Raw genomic sequence first — 19,321 nt, 5'->3', positions numbered from 1 at the left:
GTCGCCATTTTTAGTGCTACGAATATTCGTCTTTGGGATTTGCCAAAAACAAAACAAGATGCAATTTTATTTTTTCAGGAGGGAAATATTTTACCAAAAAAACGAAAATGTACCAATTCCCACAACATAAAACTTTATCTTGGTAAACGTACGTTTTGGAAATGTTATTTCATTTGGAATCTTATTCATCAGAGTTCATATGGCGATATGATTGTTTTGAATCTATGCTAAACTCTATATCGGCTCATTTTCCACCGAAATCCGATTAACTATTTTGATTTTAAATAAAGTGTTTTATTTTATGAATTGTCGCAAAAATTTTAAGTGTAGATTGGCGGCACTTAAAAACCGCCAAATCTGTAGCGGCGGTGGCGTTAATAAGTAAGTACCGAATTTTTATTCCATACTTTTCTGAATCATATTATTTCAAACATTGGAATATACAAGAAGTATACATAAACACATAATGTTATACCATTTAATTTTTCAAAAGTATTTTGAGAACAATTTTTATCAAAAAATTATAAACAAAAAAACGGAAAATAAAGAATTCTTAGGATAAAAAAAAAACGATTTTAAGAATTCTTAACATTGAAATAAAAACTTTCATATTGTTTCTTTTTTTATTATTCTTATAGTTCTTAATCAGACGTAAAAAACCATTCTGTAGAGAACCATCATCAAATGAAAAAAAATATTTACAAGCAAATTTTTTATTGTAAAAATCATTGCACTTACCTGATTTATGATTCCCGGAGAATTCCAAAATGATAAGTTCCTTGTTTGAAAACTTTATTCTCAAATAATAGATACATAGTTTATACCTTCATTACTTTTAGATAACATACTACACAGCAAAATTTTATAATTGATATGAATTTGAATATGTAGCTAAAAACAGAATAGCTGAATTCTAGTTGAAATTATTCTTTCAAAATTAAAAAAAACTTACCAAGAAAACGATTTAAATTAATTAAGAATCAGCACAAATGGCACTATTTCAAGTAACTTGGATAATTTTTTATTGTTGTTTTCCGAATTATATGGATACAGAAATATATACTATTCTATAACGAAGAAGAATATGCTATAACCATGGCCGGATTAACCTATAGGCACACTAGGCACGTGCCTAGGGCCTACGAAATTCAGGGGCCTACGAAAAACTTGGGAGAAAACAATTTAAAAAAAAAATCTAACGTAGTGGAATCAGAAAAACAGTTTTGTTTTTCTGATTTCACTGCGTTTGATTTTTTTTTTCCTTTCACGATAAATTTCGCACTCAATAAATTCTTTTTATTCATAAATTTTATCATTAGTTTTTTTTTTTTTTTTTAAAAATTCCGTTGATCTTGCTTTGTTCCGGGTTTTAATATTTATGCTAGTGCCTTTTTTAACTATCGTTTCGGTTCGATAATTTTCAAGTGTTTTGATTTAGATTAATAAGTTTTCCTTTTATTTTATTGTTTCCCCCCCCCCCCGTTTAATTAGGTATGAAATATATTGCGTAATTTAATCATTGGTTTTGCTTATATAAGTTAATTTAGGAATTGTAATTATTTTTAAAAAATAAATATGAGAATTTTGTATTTTTTAAACTTGTTTTTCTTGTCTAAACTTGAAAATTTTTTATTCTTTTAAATGTTATATTTCTACCATTTTTTTTTCTCCTTAAAGTTAGGAGTACCTTTCTTTTTTCTCTTACTTTATGCATTACACTTGTCGGTATTGCAGATAAAGTTCGATAAACAAATTCATAAATTAAAATCCATATTAATAAAAGTGTAAAAAAAAAATATGCAAGAAAATTTCAGCATATATTTTGAAAAGAGGTGAGGAGTGGGGGAAGGAGGGGAGGGCCCAAAAACGGCTATGCCTAGGGCCTACGAAAGGTATAATCCAGTTCTGTGCCTAGGGCCTACGAAAGGTATAATCCGGCTCTGGCTATAACTATTACAATTCTGTATGTTCTGAATTCATATTTATTCACTGGAATGACGAAAGCAATGTTGACTTCATTTTAATTCGTAATGAATTGAAGACAGAAGAAATGCATTTTACCTTAATACACACATCTGTAACAGTATCCGAAATCGGAAGTCATCAGTTGCAAGTTTGTTGATAATAGAAATTAAAAATTATTGAGGAATTTTTCTTCAAATGTTTGGCGTGTTCTGTTCCTGAAAGATTTACTAATATTTTGGAGATTTTTTTCAAGTTCTTCGGCCTTTTCCTTAGGGAAATTTTGTTTCTTATTTGCTGCTAAAAAATGGCGTCTGATTCAGTCAATGACTTTGATGGAACTAAATGAAAACGTGATAAATTAATGTCCGATATTTACAGGCTCCCGCTAGACGGCGTACTCGAGCGTTGCGATCGCGAATCGAGACGAGACTGAGCAGCAACAGCGCGTAAAGGTGGATAATGTCACAGTCACAAGTAGCTCTCCACACGCTAATGGTGAAGACATGCGTGCGAAATATTGTCATACGCAGAGAGTCTACGCCACTTGTTGCTCATTTGATCGCCAATACCACACAGATCGTCCCGCAGTGGACTGATCATTAAGACACGGTTCCCATCACATCACCGAAGTCAGGCATCGCTGGCTGCGGTCAGTGTGCTGGTGAGTGACCACTTGGATCAGTCTTGGTAGGGACAGAGGGTGTGCGGTATTGGTCCTCGTTAAACTGCTCTACTGTAAAGAGCTCGACTTCGCGCAGGGCATCGGATTACCGAAGCGGGGGTGCCATCCCCTCTGCAGAGGATCAAAATTGTGATGGCATGTCTTTGGATCATTCTCAGGGATGTTTCCCAGACCGTCGCCAATAGCCCATTGTGCAGCTCTAGTGCGACGTAAATGAACTACAACAATCATCCACAGATCGTAATTTTGACCTGAATCAGAGAACGATCAATCTCCAATTCAGTACCCCCAGAGTTATGGGAAGATGGAGGACTTTGCGACTCGACAGATTTAACGTGCATCAGTCACCATTTTACTACACGGGGAGTCTTCAGTCGGCAGGGTTCGTACACACGAACTCTCGGACATGGGTTCAGTGCCCTGCCGAACAGGCTGACCTGTTAAAATTTCAAAAAATATTAATTATATTATAATATTGTAACTGCCTAATCTTAACTGTAATGTTTTTGTGCCTCAGATTTCAATTAGTTCGTAATAAGCAATATTTGAACCGTCAGATTTCAGTTTTATATTTGTACTGAACATAGTTATTTATGAACCGGAATTGAAAAAAAGTTTTATTCATAAAATATTTTTTCAACTGTTTATGACAATTTTAGCACGTTTTTTTTATTTATTTGTGTATAGTTTTGATTTTGATCATTGAGGATTTATTTACTTTCTCCACACTTCACGACTTTTCTTGCAATTTATTTATTTGAAGCTTACTTGCCCTAACGAATATCGCTGCAATATCTATATTTTATTAAAGATACTTTTTCTGTTCAAAATCTTGGGCTTTAAGATGTGACGGATAAAATTACTAGGTCAATTTGACGGGAAAATCTAGTTGCTTTCATATAGTTATCCAAAATAAAAATCTTCCGATACTTCATAAAAGCTTTGTAAAAATGTTTCGAAACTTGGTTAAAAAAGTTTTAACTGGAGACGAGTTTTCCGTACAAAAGTGTTATTTACCTATTAATGACTTGCGAAATTTGCAAGTAAATATTGGAGATTTTGTTTCGGTGAATTGTGGTGTATATAATTGTATATGCCGGATATTTCCTTTGTTGGATCCCGAGAATTGTGTTGCAATTGACGAAACTGTTACATATCGAAATGTTAATGTTAACGCAACCAGCAAAAAATTGTTGAATTTTCCGTCAGATTTCAGTCTAATAAAAACTTCGGTTATTAAGAAATTAGAAATACGAATAGTACTTCAAAGTGTTATCTGCTCTGCCATCCCCACATTAGAGCATTATTCTAATGTAATTTCGAAACTCTTTCATAATTATGTTGTTAAAACAAATGCTATTGTGAAATGTGATGGACTAGAATTAGCTAATTTACTTAATATTAAATGTTTGATAGTGAAAAATATGCTTTTTGACGATAATTATAAAATAAGAGACAGCACTTATGGACGAATTACACGAAGTACTGTTTTAGAAGTAACTGGTTTTCTTTCTTTTGAACAGTTCCAGATTTCAGAACAATTTGAACTGAAAACTCTTGGTGGTTTTAATGATGCTTTAGAGTTATTGAAAATGTGTTTTAAAGTTAGCAAAAGAATATTACTTTTGGGACCTTCCGGAAGTGGTAAAAGTACTTTGATTAAAAAATTTTGCTCTGACATAAATTGTTTCCTTCTCAAAGTCGATGGATTTTCAAAACTTTCCTTAGAAGTGTGCAATGCATATATATCTGCACTTGTTAAATTGAAAAACGTTTTGTCTAATATTCCTGTAATTCTGTTTATTGATAATTTAGATCGAATATTTAAAAATAATCCTTCAAAATCGAAAAAAGATGACAAATTAAACTTTTTAACTTACTTGATTGATGTTCTCAAAAAAGAACATATTTTTATTCTTGGTGCTGTGCCACATAAAGGACTGCTGAATGCTTATTTTATAAATTTTTTTGACACTGAAGTAAGCATGTTTTCAGTTTCAATCTTTTTTTTAAATTCATTTGGTTTTTCTAATTGTGTTGTTTTTCAAAAGTAATAATCAATGTTAGAATGTTTATAACTAATGCATCTTTTGTACAATTGGTTGTTTTTTCTTTCATAGAGCGCTTATATATTATATATAAAGTTTTTTATAATTTTAATTTTTTCACGTTATTTTATGAATTTTAAATATTTTTTAAGTTACAAGCAGCTTGCTCATGTATTAATTTTTTTCTTGATAAATTACTTTTAAGTTTACATTGAATTTGGTTATTTTAAATTTGCTCCAATTACAAGAGATGCTGTTAAACAGAGTGTTTCAAAATATAATTTGCTTTTGGGTTGGCAATTCTCTTTTTGAAGATTACAATTATCTTAAATTATCATTTATCTTCGAGATGTTTATTGACTTTTTAATTAATTTATTTATTACATATTTATTTTAATTATCTTATTTTTTATTAAATTAAAAAATACAGATTACGATTTATAATTTTAAGGAAATTAATGTGAAACATGCCTTAGAAAACTCTTAAGGGCATTGTCTATTAATTTAGGGTCATTTTTAGTCTTTTTCAAATTTTTTAAGGGTAACTTTTAAGGATTTTTCAGCCATCAACATCCTAGCCCCCGTAATGACTTAAAATGTAATCTTAATTATTAATGCTTCTGTTGCTCATTCTTTCATTGATATCTCTAAGGATTTATGTTATTGTGTCCTGATATTTCCCTATCATATGTATGTATATATAAAAGCATGATGGTTTTTTTTTCTAAGAAAAAGGCACATTTTTAAAAGGTTTACTAAGAATTATAAATTTTTTTTGCTTAGTTTCTTAAAAAAAAATAAATGTTATAGCAAAATTTAACATTTATGCATAATTTAATTGCATTTTTGTAATAATTAAACCAAACATTCATGAATACAGATTCTCTGTTATAAATAATTTTAGTTCAAACAAAATCTTTAATTCCGTCGTTAATTTAAATAAATTCGATACATTTTCCCGCCATTTTTTTAAAAAAAATGTTTTTTTCCTCATAAGATTTCAGGATTTTTCTTTCTTTTTTGAAACATGTTTACCTTACCATCATTTTGGAAATAATCATTAGTGTATTACTTCATTGTTTTTTCTTCTTTTTAAGATTATTTCCCAAATTTTTTTTTTTTTTAGTTGGGTTTAACAATATAAAAAACGACTTTTTGTAGCGATTCAGAAAATTGGAAAAATCAGTTATCCGGAATAGTGATGGTCTCCATCGTTCCGGATAATCGGTTACCTATTGTACCTAGTATGCTTAAAACTACTGTAAAGGTGTTTCTATTGATCACCATGTAGGTATTATTTTTAATGACAATACTTTATATTCATAAGTATTTACAAGTTGTCATAAGTATATTGTATAAGTCATAAGTAAATTTGGGCATATTGTCATAAGTGTATTTTATTTTATTTCTTCTTAACTGTTTAGTAAAGTTGACCAACTGTTTGGTAGAATTTAAATCTCTATACTCCCAAGTAAATTAAAATAATATTTATAAAGACATTATCTTTTTCTCAAAATAATAAAAAAATAGTAAAATGTGTTTTTACAAAAAAGTCAAGAAGAGTGCATTTGTATGTGAAAAAAAAGAAGTATGTTACAAGGTAAGGTAGACAACATTTGCATGCCCTGTTACACAGGTGTTTCCGATTAAAATAGTTATTATTTTTTTAACTGTAGTAGTTGTTTTTTGTTCTATTACATATTTAATTTAAATTTATTTTCTTGTATGGATGGGTGATCGTGTAAAGCTAAGGGTGGTGGCGCTAGTGGTAAAATTGCTCTTTCAAGACTTCCGGGTTATTGCTTCCGATATATTTTTATGCCGCAGATTGAAAAAACGCGCCATCATATTATTGCATCATATCTTTTGCAGTATTTCACATGTACCGAGTTCTTTCTTTCAGCCTTTAACTTCAGCATTATCATATTAATATTATAATCATTAGAATATTTTCTAATTAGGCTAACTTAAAAAGATATTTTTAAAGATATTTTATTCAAATGTAGCCAAATAAGGGATAAAATACAAAACATGGCAAACCTTAAGAATTATTCACAGTGAGATATTAACATTCCAAAATTTTTTTTGGCCTTACGACCTCTGAGAATCAATACATTTCTGAAAGCTCTTATGAATGGTACAATTATGTTTAGATTTGAACCCAAATTACAATGACAAAACTGCATAGAATATTTGGCTTGTTCACACATCGCCTCGTAGACATAACATAAGCGGAGGGATACACCGGAAATTTTCTAAATTTCTTCCGGTTTAAGGACGCTTGTTATTGTTTACATTAGACCACCCATCCATAATAACATAGATACAAATAAGTATTTCATAAATTTACTGCTTCATTAACTTCATTATTTCTTCTACTATTTACAGCATTGCTCTGTATCCATAACATTAGTATTTTAAGTGCAAAAAAAAAAAAAGTTGTATCAATGTCACATTGCTGTTTCCTAAAATAATTCATAATGTCTTAATCAGAGATATAAAAATTTTTGATTATAATTTGTAGCTTTTTTGTTACTAAAATTATCTCTCGGAATGTTCTGAATTTCAATAAGAACAGTAGACTTGGTTTTTGTGCAAAAGTTAAATACTTAAAATGTTTTTAAGATGTCAAAGAAGAGAACACTCAAAATTCATCAATAATTTTCAAAACCTTGCAATAATTTTCAAAACCTAATTTTCAAAAATATAAGGTCACTTTTCCAAAGTCCAGGTTCACTGAATAGGAATTCTTTGTTACAGATTATGGGATATATGGTCAAGCTTTAAAAATCGTTATAGCTTATAAGGTAATTTTTATCTGAGGCGATTGGAGCTCTTTTCTAACAAAAGCCTATTCAACTTCCTTACAATGCAATTACCCCTCTCGAATTCTAGGAAAATGTTGCAGCCGACGAACACACCTGAACCTTGAAAGAGTTTCCACTCCCCAGTTCACAAAGAATTTCCCCCTGTCTTCACTGCCAGTAATTGCTCGAGGGGGAGGGGCTTTTGCCATTCGGACGAGAACAAAGGACAAGTTTTCCCATCGTGTCACATGACTATTTGCTGACCAGACCAGAGGAAAGAATTCAATTTGAACCTCTCTCATAGTGTCATCATGTTGGCAAAGAGAAAGACATTGACTCTATGAGAGAAGGAAAAGATCACTGCAGATTTTGAAAATTCAAATTTATCAAAAGCACATTTTGCCGAAGAACATGGTATGCCACGTACTCCCTTAAACAATATTCTGTCTTGTAAACAATATCCGCAAGGCATTTGGGAAAAGAAAAAGGATGCATTTCCCCCCTTATGAGAAAATTGAAGATGCCGTTCTCCAATGAATAAAAATGTCTAGAGGGCAAAATGTGTCAATATCGTGTTCAGTACTGAAAGAAAAAGCTCTGCAAATAGCCCCGGAATCAGGAGAACCTGATTTTATGGTGAGCAATGGATGAATTCAGAGATTTAAAGTAAGACATGATTTAACTTTCAAGACAGTTTTCTATGTGTACAAATGTTGGAACATGGTGTCCACCACATGCAAAGCAAATTGTTTTCGTCATGCTGGTTTTGTGAGTTCTCTGAACATCTAGGATGCCGAAACCGAAGAAGACGATATTCCTCTATCTGTTCTGATGGAAGATTTGATAAATCGTGGCCATGCCTTTTGAAGGGGAGGCTGAATATGGTTTGATTGTTGAGGAAATTGCCACCACTTCTGAAGCTACAATTTCTGAAATTGTTTTACAAGTTGTGGACAGTGAGGACAATGACAGTGATCCTGAGACTGTACCTGTAACCCAAGCGGAAGCCTTCATTGCAAAAATGTCATGCGAAATTTTTTTACAAATCATGAGGAAGCTGAGGAACATTTTGAGGAGTTACAAAATCTAGAAAACATCGTTCGAAAAATGAAACCAAAAGCGAGACAAACCTGCATTAATGAAATTATTATTTTAAATAGGGTAAGATTTTATGTATATATGTACACTTTGAGGAAATTTGTAAGCAGCTTTATTTTAAATAAATTTTTTTTTTAAAAATCTAACGGTCTTTAATTCTTTACTAATTTTGTTAAAATTTATTGTCTTAAATATTTAATTTATGGCCGATCGTTTTCGTTTTTATTACCATTTTTAAAAAATCATAATGTGTACTATTTACGTGCTTAGTTACGAACTGCTAATGAATAGATTAAAAGGTCACCCCGCTTATAAGGTCACTTTTGCGATGTCCCTTAGGGTGACCTTATATCGAGGTCTGACTGAATGTATATATATATATATATATATGTGTATTTTTTAGTAAATCTAAAATACAGCTAGTACCTGAAACAAATTATTGAAGTATGAAGTTATTTTATGATTGTAAAATGATTTTTTTTTAAATTCTCTTTTAGTCTCATTTTTTCAATATTTTCTTAAGATTAAAATTAATAAATTTTAAATTATTTAAAAGATACTATTTTATAGTTACTAGTCTCTTTTGTATTTAGATTTTTATTGGTTTATTGTCTATAAGTCACCGAAAGGAAATGCTAGAAGCTCTGATGAAGCAATATGGCATATTTGGTATTGATTATAATTTCTTAGCTGAGAAGATGCCTGGTTTTACTGCTAACGATGTTGCTGCTATGACTAAAACTGTTTTAGAGTGTGCTAAAATGCAGGTATTTTTACTATTATTCATTTTGTTAATTTATGTATTATAAAATAATACTAATAATAAATAGTAAGTAGTGTAATGGTTTGCATACTTTTTCATCACAAATTTTTTTTCTGACTCATAATTTCTTTCTTACTATTTTCTTTCTTTTTTGTGTTAAAAAGCACAGTGTTGGTTAGCTAACCAAATAGTACCTGAAACTAAGTACTCTAAAATGTCAAATATTCAATACCATGTAAGCTTAAATTGTTGTTAAATATATGAGGCCAGATCAAAACGAAAGTTGCACTTATAAGTTATGGCCATTTATTAAATCACCTGAACAAAAGCATCATGGCTATGACAGCATATAAGATAAGTTAACTTTTTCACATAGTTCTCAAGAGACTGTAAACATTTATCTGAATGAACAACGAACTTTTCGATTCCGGATGCGTAGAAATCTCCAGTGTTATTTAACCACCCGAAGACGGCTGCTTTCACGTCCTCGTCATTGAGGAATGGTAATCCACTGAGATCCTTTTTCTGCTAACAGAAAAATCGCTTGGTGATAGGTCAGGACTGTATGAAGGATATTGCCATATCTTCCACTTGAATCGCTGCAGCAGTTCGCACCTTTGGAATTTAGTTTTAGGTTTCACAATGAATATCCTTGCAATTAATCCTTTTGGCACATACACTGGGGTCTGTCTAGGTTTTTCTAAGAGGTACTTATTTTGTGAATATTATAATAAAAAATCAACACGGAAATATGGATTTATCGTTTCTTACGGGATACAAAAATAAAATTTTAAGAAAAAGTATTTTGTTAAAATTTAGGAAATCTGCCGTTTTTCCTAAAATTAAATTTGTGAAGGTATCGCTAAACGATGGTAAATTTGGCCCGGACAGACTCCTAATAGAAATCTGATTGCTATACGCACCTCCAATTTAGAGTGAACTTCCAGTTGACATGCCATTGATCTTTGCCTGCTATTCACACAAAATGAGGCGGGGAAGAAACAAACGTTCCTATTAGACATCTGAGCACTTACTGTCCCTTTCTCCACATTTTCCAAGATTACGACACACAGCGCACTCTTGCTGCGACTTAGGGTAACTTACTGTTTGATTTGCCCTCCTATTAAGGTCTTGACTCTATCTATCTTAACTATGATCTGAAACTGCAGCCGGCCCAGTTTTAGATGACTGCAATATGCGATAGTTGAATTCCATGCCAATTGAAACCAGTAGTGAATTTTTAAAGTTTAAGCAATATCCTTGTATTTGGTATCATTTTAAAGTAAATCTTTTGTAATTTATGAATTTAAAAGTTATTTTTTAGAGTTATACATGATTATAGTAAAATTTATCATAAATAGAGAGAATTCATGATTTTGACTTATTCTACAAAAAAAACTATTTTAAAGAGGAATAAGTTATTAAAAATATTACGATTTTACATATTACTTGATTTATATTATAAAATAAATGGTTCAAGAGTCTAATTATGCAGTGATTATCCTCAAAAAAGTTTCTTATTTTATTTTTTAAGTCAAAATTTATCTCAAATATATATTTGTCCCGTCTATTGCAATTATTAATTTAACTTCATTTTATTTATTACGCAAAAAACCTTTTAACTTAATATTTGGTTTTTACAGTAAAATTCATTGGTAAAATCATGTTACGTTATATTTTAATTTTTTTTTTTTTTAAAGTTTCTCATATAACAGAGGGGACATAATGGAGAGGACAAAACTAAATGTCCCTTCAGTTACACAAAATTGATATGTTGACCATTAAAAAGGAACTCTAGGAATGTAAGCAAGTGCTAATGCATCCTGATTCAACTAGTTTAAACTAGCTCCTCCACTATTAGAGCACACTTTTTATACAAATCTGTGCCATTTTTATTTGATAGTTAGCATTTTTTTTTAAGTGAGTAATCAATAGGGATAAAACAGCAGCAAAAAGAATGAGAGAATATAGAACTAGAATGTTCCAAATAAAAAAAAAGAAATTTGTAAGAAAAAAGATAAAGAATATAATATGTGAATTTATGATAACAGAAGTATTTTGAAAGAAAAAAAAGGAACCTAAACAGATAAATTGAAGGAAATATAAAAAGGCACTGATACAAGCAGTGGAAATTGAGGAAGGATATTCTTTTTATAATACGCCTTAGGTATTGAAGAAAGTTATTAAAAAGGCCAACTGTGCACTACCTGTATCTCCAAGAAAACGTTGTACTGTTCTATGCATGCTCTGTAACCTTATTATCAAAACAAAAGAAATGGCCTAATATAGGTTCTGATGGAACAAAAAAAACTTGCAATAAATTTCTACTCATCTGATAAACTTTCTTACCAGACTTCTGGTAGAGCTGAGTGCATGATTGTCAGAGAAAATGGACAGAAAGCCCACAAAGTTAAATGTGCACCTTGATGGAAGCATATCAAGTATCAAAGCAGATTCATCCAAACATAAAAATTGGCAAAGCTAAGTTTGCTGTACTACGACCTATCCATATTTTATGCGTAGGTACGACAGACACTTTATAAAATGTGTATGTGCTATTCACGAAAATATGAATTATTAAGATCACAGTTGCTTGCCTAATAATTACATTGAATTTCTAAATATTGCAACTTGCGACAATCGCGCTAGTGACTTTTTATTTTATAACCTACGTTGAACAGTTGACCCAAATTTGAGTTTACGGCTACCAATGTTCAGCTCTGTAGCCTTGTAATTTTGAACCCAATCCAAAAGACAATGAAACTCCTCGATCAGTACCCTCAGAGGTATTGATTTGTTTTGGGAACTTGAGGACTTTCTGACCTGACATATTTAATGCACACCAGTCACCATTTAAAACACTGGGATTTATTTGATGTTACAATAGATAGTTTTGCAAGTGTAAAAAGTGCTAGTAAAAAAATTGGGTGGTTAATTTTGTTGCCAAATTACTGAAATTGAGAAAAACAAACAAACAATGCACTTTTTTTTATTTTTTAGAACATGGTCTGGTAAAATAAAAACTTTAAAATATAACTAGAAAGATGTAGCACAGGTTTCAATTAAAGCAGTGCTGCCAACTCCAACTTTAAATAACCACAGAGTCACTTCTAAGTGATATCATGGGTGCAAGTCTTCCGTCCCCAGGATGGATTACCGTCTTTCGAAAATGTCCACGGACGGAAACAAGACTGACTCGAAGACTGAAATCAGAATTATTTTTTTTCTGTACTTAAAAATATTTTTTTGGTCTACGTTATTGGTCTACTTTCTTATGTCCTGTTGTTATTTTATCAAAAGACAGATGAATAGAAATTTTTTGTACAGTATTTAAACTTGATGTATTATGGTAAAACTTTCTTAGATAGTTTGTATGTGTCAAGGGGGTATTGTGTATGTTAGGTATTTCAGTCAAAAAAATTTTAGTCCTAGCCTTTTTTCCAACTTGCACCCATGAGGGATATTTCCCTTTAACTTTTTGCCAAATTTGTAAAATGTCCTTTCTATTACATTCCATGTCCTCTCTGTTACAATGCATTATTTGGATTTTTTTAAAAAAATGTGTTTGCAATTTTGAAAGTCTTATAATGATTTATTTTACTTTGAAATGTGATAATTTACAAAAAAAAAAAAAAAAAAAATACAGATAATGTTTAGGATGGTCTAAATCAGGGCTTCTTAAACTTTTTTATATAGCGACCCCCTTCAAGCTTAGGAAATTTTAAACGACCCCCTCCTCCATATAATGAAATATATATTAACCATAGATGTAGATGTAATATCGCACTATTTTACAATGTAAATAAAATAAGGATTAAAGAATACGTACCCATTCATTTCACATATATATAATTGGAAACGTTGACGGGATATCGGTCGTAATAAAACACAATAAATAGAATGACATGAAACTATATATATATTTATTCAATAGAAAAAATAAACTTTTGTGACAATTTTTTTATAAGAAAACATAAAACTATATCTATATATTCAATAGAAAAAATAAACTTTTGTAACAATTTTTTTAATAAAAACATATTATTAACATCAAACAATATTAATGTGACGGATGTGATTTTTTATTTTTACACAAATAATTAAATCTAGGCTCAGTTTGAGTTAATGCAGATCGTAATAAATTTTCAACGTTTATTAAAGTTGAACGGTATTTTGATTTTATGTAAGTTAATGTGGAAAAGGCTGATTCACATAAATATGTTGTACAAAATGGCAGTAATTTGTTCATTGCCATTTCCGATAGTAGGGGATATTCTGATTTGATTTCTATCCAAAATTCATGCACAGGCACTTGAGAAAATCTAAGTCGCAAGGTAGTATCACTTGTTAATTCGGCAAATTCTTCTTGTGCTTTTAAGTTTAAAAAATTAATTTCTTCCATTTCAATTGAAAATGGATTGCAAATCCATTGTTGTGTATCGATATCATTGGGAAAATACCTATGCATGTAAACTTCCATATCCTTCAAATGATTAACTATAATTTTTGTTATAGGAGTATCTTTTTTTGAAATATTGTTACTAATTATATACTCGTCAGTAAATGGAAACATTTCGAGCGATCCACTTTCCACTCTGTTCTTCCATATAAGAATTTTTTTAACAAAGGCCTCAAGTTTATTTTTTAACATAAACATATTAACGCAGACTCCCTGCATTGATAAATTCATATCATTGATTTTATCAAAAATATCTGCCAAATAGCATAGCTTGAGAAGCCATAAATTATCTTGAAAATAATCGGCCAAATTAGAATTTTGCTCTGTTAGAAATATAAGAACTTCATCTTTTAAAGTTAATAATCGTTTCAAACTTCGACCTCTTGATAGCCACCTAACTTCAGCATGTAGCAATAAACTTGTATAATCCGAATCCATATCAATGCACCAATTTTTAATCAATCGACTATTAAGTGCTCGACTTTTAATAAAGTTAATCATTTTGACTGCCTCAAAAAACACAGTGTTTAATTCTGGTGCAATTTTTTTAACAACAAGTGCCTCTCGGTGAATCATACAATGTGTAAATGTAATATGATCATTTCCAGCTTTAACAAATGCTGTAAAACCAAGATCTTGTCCGGTCATTGCTGCAGCACCGTCCGTGCACACACCAACACAATTTTTCCAATTTAATCCTTCTTTTTCAAAAAACTCATTTACTTTTTTATATATATCTTTTCCACGAGTATGACCTTCCAGAGGACGACAAAACAGTATATCTTCATGAATGCTTCCCTCATAAATATATCTTACAAAAAGTAACAACTGTGCCATTTTTGAAATGTCTGTCGACTCGTTCAGTTGTATTGCAAACTTTGAGCTGTCTTTAAGCCTCATAAGAAGCTGTTGAAATTGATCATTGCTAATGTCTGAAATTCTTTTGGACACAGTGTCATTTGATAATGGAATTTTACTAATTTCAGCAGCATACTGTTTTCCATGAACAATTTCAGACATTCTTATAGCTGCAGGTAGTAAAAGTTGCTCTCCAATAGTAAAAGGCTTTTTTGTTTTTGCTATCAAATACGAAACTTCATACGATGCCAATAGATATTTATCATTCAAAGTAACATACTTCTCCAAAGTGTTCTTTTCTTTATTTGATGTTTGCAAAAGACGCTCAAAATATTCTATTGCCTTTTTTGATAACGTTGCATGTTTAGTATTCAAATATCGTTGCAGTTTTGACGGTTTCGTGCTTTTTGCAGCCAAAACTTCCTTGCAAATTAAACACACTGGTTGTTCTTCATTGTTGTGAGAAGAGCATGTGAAGCCATACTGCAAATATGATTCGTCATATTTTCTTTTTTTTGTTTTGCTAGAAGTAGGATTTGAAGCACTGCAACTTGGTTGTGACGGCGTGGCAGACTTATTAGTTGGAATTTTAATTAGCCATTTATCCATGATGGTTAAATAATAATAAATAATTAAACAAAATGTAGTTGAATTTTAACGTAATAATTAAAAACACCAACTGAAAATTACACAGTAAATACACACATGTCACTACGAAGACAAAGCTGAGTCCAAACTGAAGTACAAGCAGAAAAATAACTACACTCGAATCTCTACCAGTGCAATGACAACAAATTACGATCAGATCAACCCCGACGCATGGCGTGTTCAAAGTGTGCAGCGCACAAAGGCACCGTATCACAAAGATGCCGAAAAAGAAGCTTTCATTTAATTTTTTTTATTATTCTTTTATAAAAATAATATGCCAATTCGCCTAGCCTAGCTTGATTATGCTTCCGTATTGTATGTGTAAGCTGTAAGGCGACGCGGCGTCTGGGTACTTATAATCACTAAGTTATCTTGCAAACACTGACGCCGGCGGCCAGACATCAATGTCGAACGTTCAGTTGAAAATCGAGGAGCGCGTTCTATTTATTATTTTAAATGCTACATCCATATTTTCATTTATAGGCCCTACATAACAGTTTTGCATTGCCACTTTTTTTCAAAAAATAGTTATAATAAAACTACAATAGTATTTTGTATGATTTTTATTTGTATTTATATTTGTACGTAGTGTGTATACTAATTTTAAAATTTTATTTTTAATGATTGAAAAGTATCAGATCTTTGCGACCCCCTTTCAGTAGTCTCGCGACCCCCCTGGGGGTCGAAACCCACAGTTTAAGAAGCCCTGGTCTAAATCACAGAATTCAGCATAAATGTCAAAAATGCATGTCAAAAATGTGGGATTTTATTTGTCCCCTCTGTTACAAGTACTTTTAATTAACTTGCTATTTAATTATGAGGCTCTTTGATTATTTTATACGAATTAATTAAGCATTGCACCTAAAGTTGCATATTCTAGTAGAATTTTTGCTTTCAAAATTTTTTAGAATAAATTACTTGTCTGATATCCCCCTATGTTACGCTTGGAATTCAGCAATAATGATTTTGATAAATACCTGCAAGTATATATAAAGTTATTTCCAGATAAGATGTGTTAGTTTTTTCATGAAAATCAAAATTACAATTGATTCATTCCAATTCTGCTTTCAAATCTCAATTTTTGATTATATTTTGTCTTTTTTTCTCAAAATTTGTTTTATTTTGTCTCTTTGATGAAAAGCATGGGGAAAAAAAAGACATTTTACTTATTTTTAGTACTGATATTCAATGAGATTAAATGTTTGTTTTTTAAAAAAAGAACTCTTAGTAATATTTCCTGTTTTAATAAACAAAAACTTTTTATTTGTTTCCTTTATTATTATATTAACTAGCGAATGGTTAGAAATTTTTGTGTGTAAAAAGTAGACATAGACATTTTTTCTTAGAGTAAGGGAAAGCCTGGAATTGCCAGGAAAATTAAGTAATCCTAATTGTTTTATTTGTGGTTTTTCAGGGTAAGAATTATGATGATGTTTCAACTAAAGATTTTGAAGCAGTATTCTTGAAAATGACACCCTCACTCTTGAAAACCTCTAAATTTTGCTTGAAGGTTAAACCAATTTATTGGAAGGACATTGGAGGAATGAAAAGTATAAAACAGAGACTGCAGTTGGTAACAAATATTTTACTGAACACTTTAATAATTTTATAGTAAAATTGTACTAGAATATATGTCTATACTATAATTAAAATAAATAAAATAATATCAATTGTATTATCAGGGAAAGACTCTTTGTTGGATCTGCGATTTTCTACTTTAATATTATTCCCTCCTTTTATTTATCATTTTCCAATTTATTAAATTTTTTTTAATATTTCAAAACATTAAAAAATAACTATGCAGTTAAAACTTTTTATCATTCACTTTTCTAAATCATCTTTAAATCTGTGGATCGCTAAAGATTTAGGTCCAGTGCAAGGGCAAGATTAGCAGCCGGCATGTGGCAACTATCATTAAATAAAGAGTCAATAAAAGCAAAGAAATAAAATGTCATTCACTGTCAATGGGACACCGGTGGCTGAGTGGCATCACACTCTCGTATCACAGGTCCTGGATTCAATACTCGGACCGGGCAAGGTTGATTCAGCCTTTCATCCCTTCAGTGGGTCGATGAAATTAGTACCTAGCATGCTTGGGAGCTAAACACTGGGGGTTCTGCGTTCAGCTGACCACCTGACCGTAACGTCTGCTCCTGCACCCGGAGCCCAAGGTCAAGAGATGGGCACTGTAGGCTTTGGGCTGTTGTGCCACTGAGTTTAGTTTTTACTGTCAATGGAAAAATGTTTGTTTTTAAAGTGTAAAAATATGTAACACATTTTTTTCTGGGAATTGAAAAAAAACTAAACAAAATTTTAGTTACTATATTGGTATGAATGGTTCACGTTGAACCTTTTAATGGATGTTAAAAATAATTTTAATGGATGTTATGGTGTCTAGCAACAGCTAATAGGACTTCATGCATCAATCGCTATAATTGAAGGGATTGTGTAATAGGGGGACGTGCTAAAGATTATAGACTGTATTATCTTCAATAAAAATGCAATTTTCATGGTACGTGATTCACTTGAGTGTCCTGCCTAAGATTTGTTTAAAATTGAATTTTAAAAGTTTGCTACAGTTGTTTGCGTCATTTTAAAACTTCAATTTTTTAATCGTTTAACAACAGATATAATTTTAGCATAACCTTAACTTTCTTGTAAATTATATTTATGTGAAAATAATAATTTTTGCAGCTTACTTATAAAAATGCTTAACATTTATATATTCATGTTTAAAATGTTTTTTTCCCCCTTCATTTTTTAAAAATATTTGACTATTCGCATCGATTGTAAATTTTAAAAATGAATCAAAGTTTTATTCGTTTAGTTTTGTCAATTGCCTATTCAAGGAAAGTTGGATCCTAGTATTAAAATTTCATTTATGTATTTACATATTTCATCATGCCTTATTATATGATAATTTCCTTGCTTATAGGATAGCACACCAATTAATTTAGAGTGATTTTTATTTAGTGCATAGAAAAACCTCTTATAAATCCTGAAATTTTCAAAAAAGTTGATCTTCCAATTCCAAGAGGGGTTCTTTTGTTTGGGCCACCTGGCTGCTGTAAAACTACCATTGCAAGAGGATTAGCTACTGAATGCAAGGCTAATTTTTTTGCTGCAAATCCATCTCAAATATATTCCCCATATGTTGGTGAATCGGAAAAAAACATATCAGAGGTAACTTCTATTGTTTATAAATTAGTTTAAATTCCTATTTTAGTTGCATTAGTCAATTTTGCCTGTTGTAATTTTTTTCACATGTTTAAAAGTGTATTTCTTTTTTTTTATAATTATAAAATTAAAATGCCTCTAATTCTAATTTTGTATCAGCCTATTGTATATCTTCTCTTTATTTTTGTCCAGTTTAATAATATCATACCTCATTACCTCTCTTTAAATTATCATTTTACAAAAATTCAATTTAAAATCTACAAAAATTCATTTATTTAAAAGAACTTGTAAAATATATCTATCTACTTAAACATTTCCAGTATTATTTCCTTTCCAGTTTTGTTAACCCCTAAATATTTCAAAAAGAGAATTAAATACACTATTCTATTAAACAAACATGATAGGAAGCTTGGAGTTAATCATATTTTTAACCTGCTTTAGTTGGCCCAAACCGAGTATTTCCTTCCTCCTTAAAGATTACAAATTCATGTATGCAAATTCTTATGTCCATCATTTCACTTTTTGTTTTTTGTTCCAATTTAGTTTTCATAAAAATTAAACTCATTAAAGAAATGTAATTTTTAAAAAAAATATATATATAAATTTTTTTTTTTTAGTAGACAGTTGGGATGTAGTAGTCAGTTTGTCTGACTGCTAAGTTGCAGAACTGGGTTAAATTTATTTTCTTTGTAGCCAGACATTGTTTACTCAGCCATTCATATACCTTTTTTTACAGTTGATGAAATGATTATCAAAGAGAATAAGTTTAAGTGTAGGGATAAAATGATGATCATTTATACTGAACCCTTACAGAAA

General features: G+C 30.6%; 1 protein-coding gene across 1 annotated transcript in view; it reads left to right on the top strand.

Moving 5' to 3' along the window:
* Positions 1-3,146: 3,146 nt before the first annotated feature.
* Positions 3,147-19,321, top strand: part of LOC107445164 (ATPase family gene 2 protein homolog B) — a 31,436-nt gene continuing 15,261 nt past the window's right edge. The window contains exons 1-4 of the mRNA XM_016059507.5: positions 3,147-4,626; positions 9,194-9,367; positions 16,743-16,901; positions 18,302-18,511. Coding sequence (XP_015914993.1) covers positions 3,598-4,626; positions 9,194-9,367; positions 16,743-16,901; positions 18,302-18,511 — 1,572 coding nt within the window. The 5' untranslated portion in view covers positions 3,147-3,597. The remainder of the gene's footprint in view (positions 4,627-9,193; positions 9,368-16,742; positions 16,902-18,301; positions 18,512-19,321) is intronic.

Source organism: Parasteatoda tepidariorum, chromosome 7 (genome assembly GCF_982258835.1).
Source record: "Parasteatoda tepidariorum strain Cologne lab strain chromosome 7, Ptep-v5.0, whole genome shotgun sequence".
Lineage (NCBI taxonomy): Eukaryota > Metazoa > Arthropoda > Arachnida > Araneae > Theridiidae > Parasteatoda > Parasteatoda tepidariorum.
The sequence above is the reverse complement of the archived record's forward strand: the minus strand, read 5'-3'. Positions and strand labels throughout refer to the sequence as shown.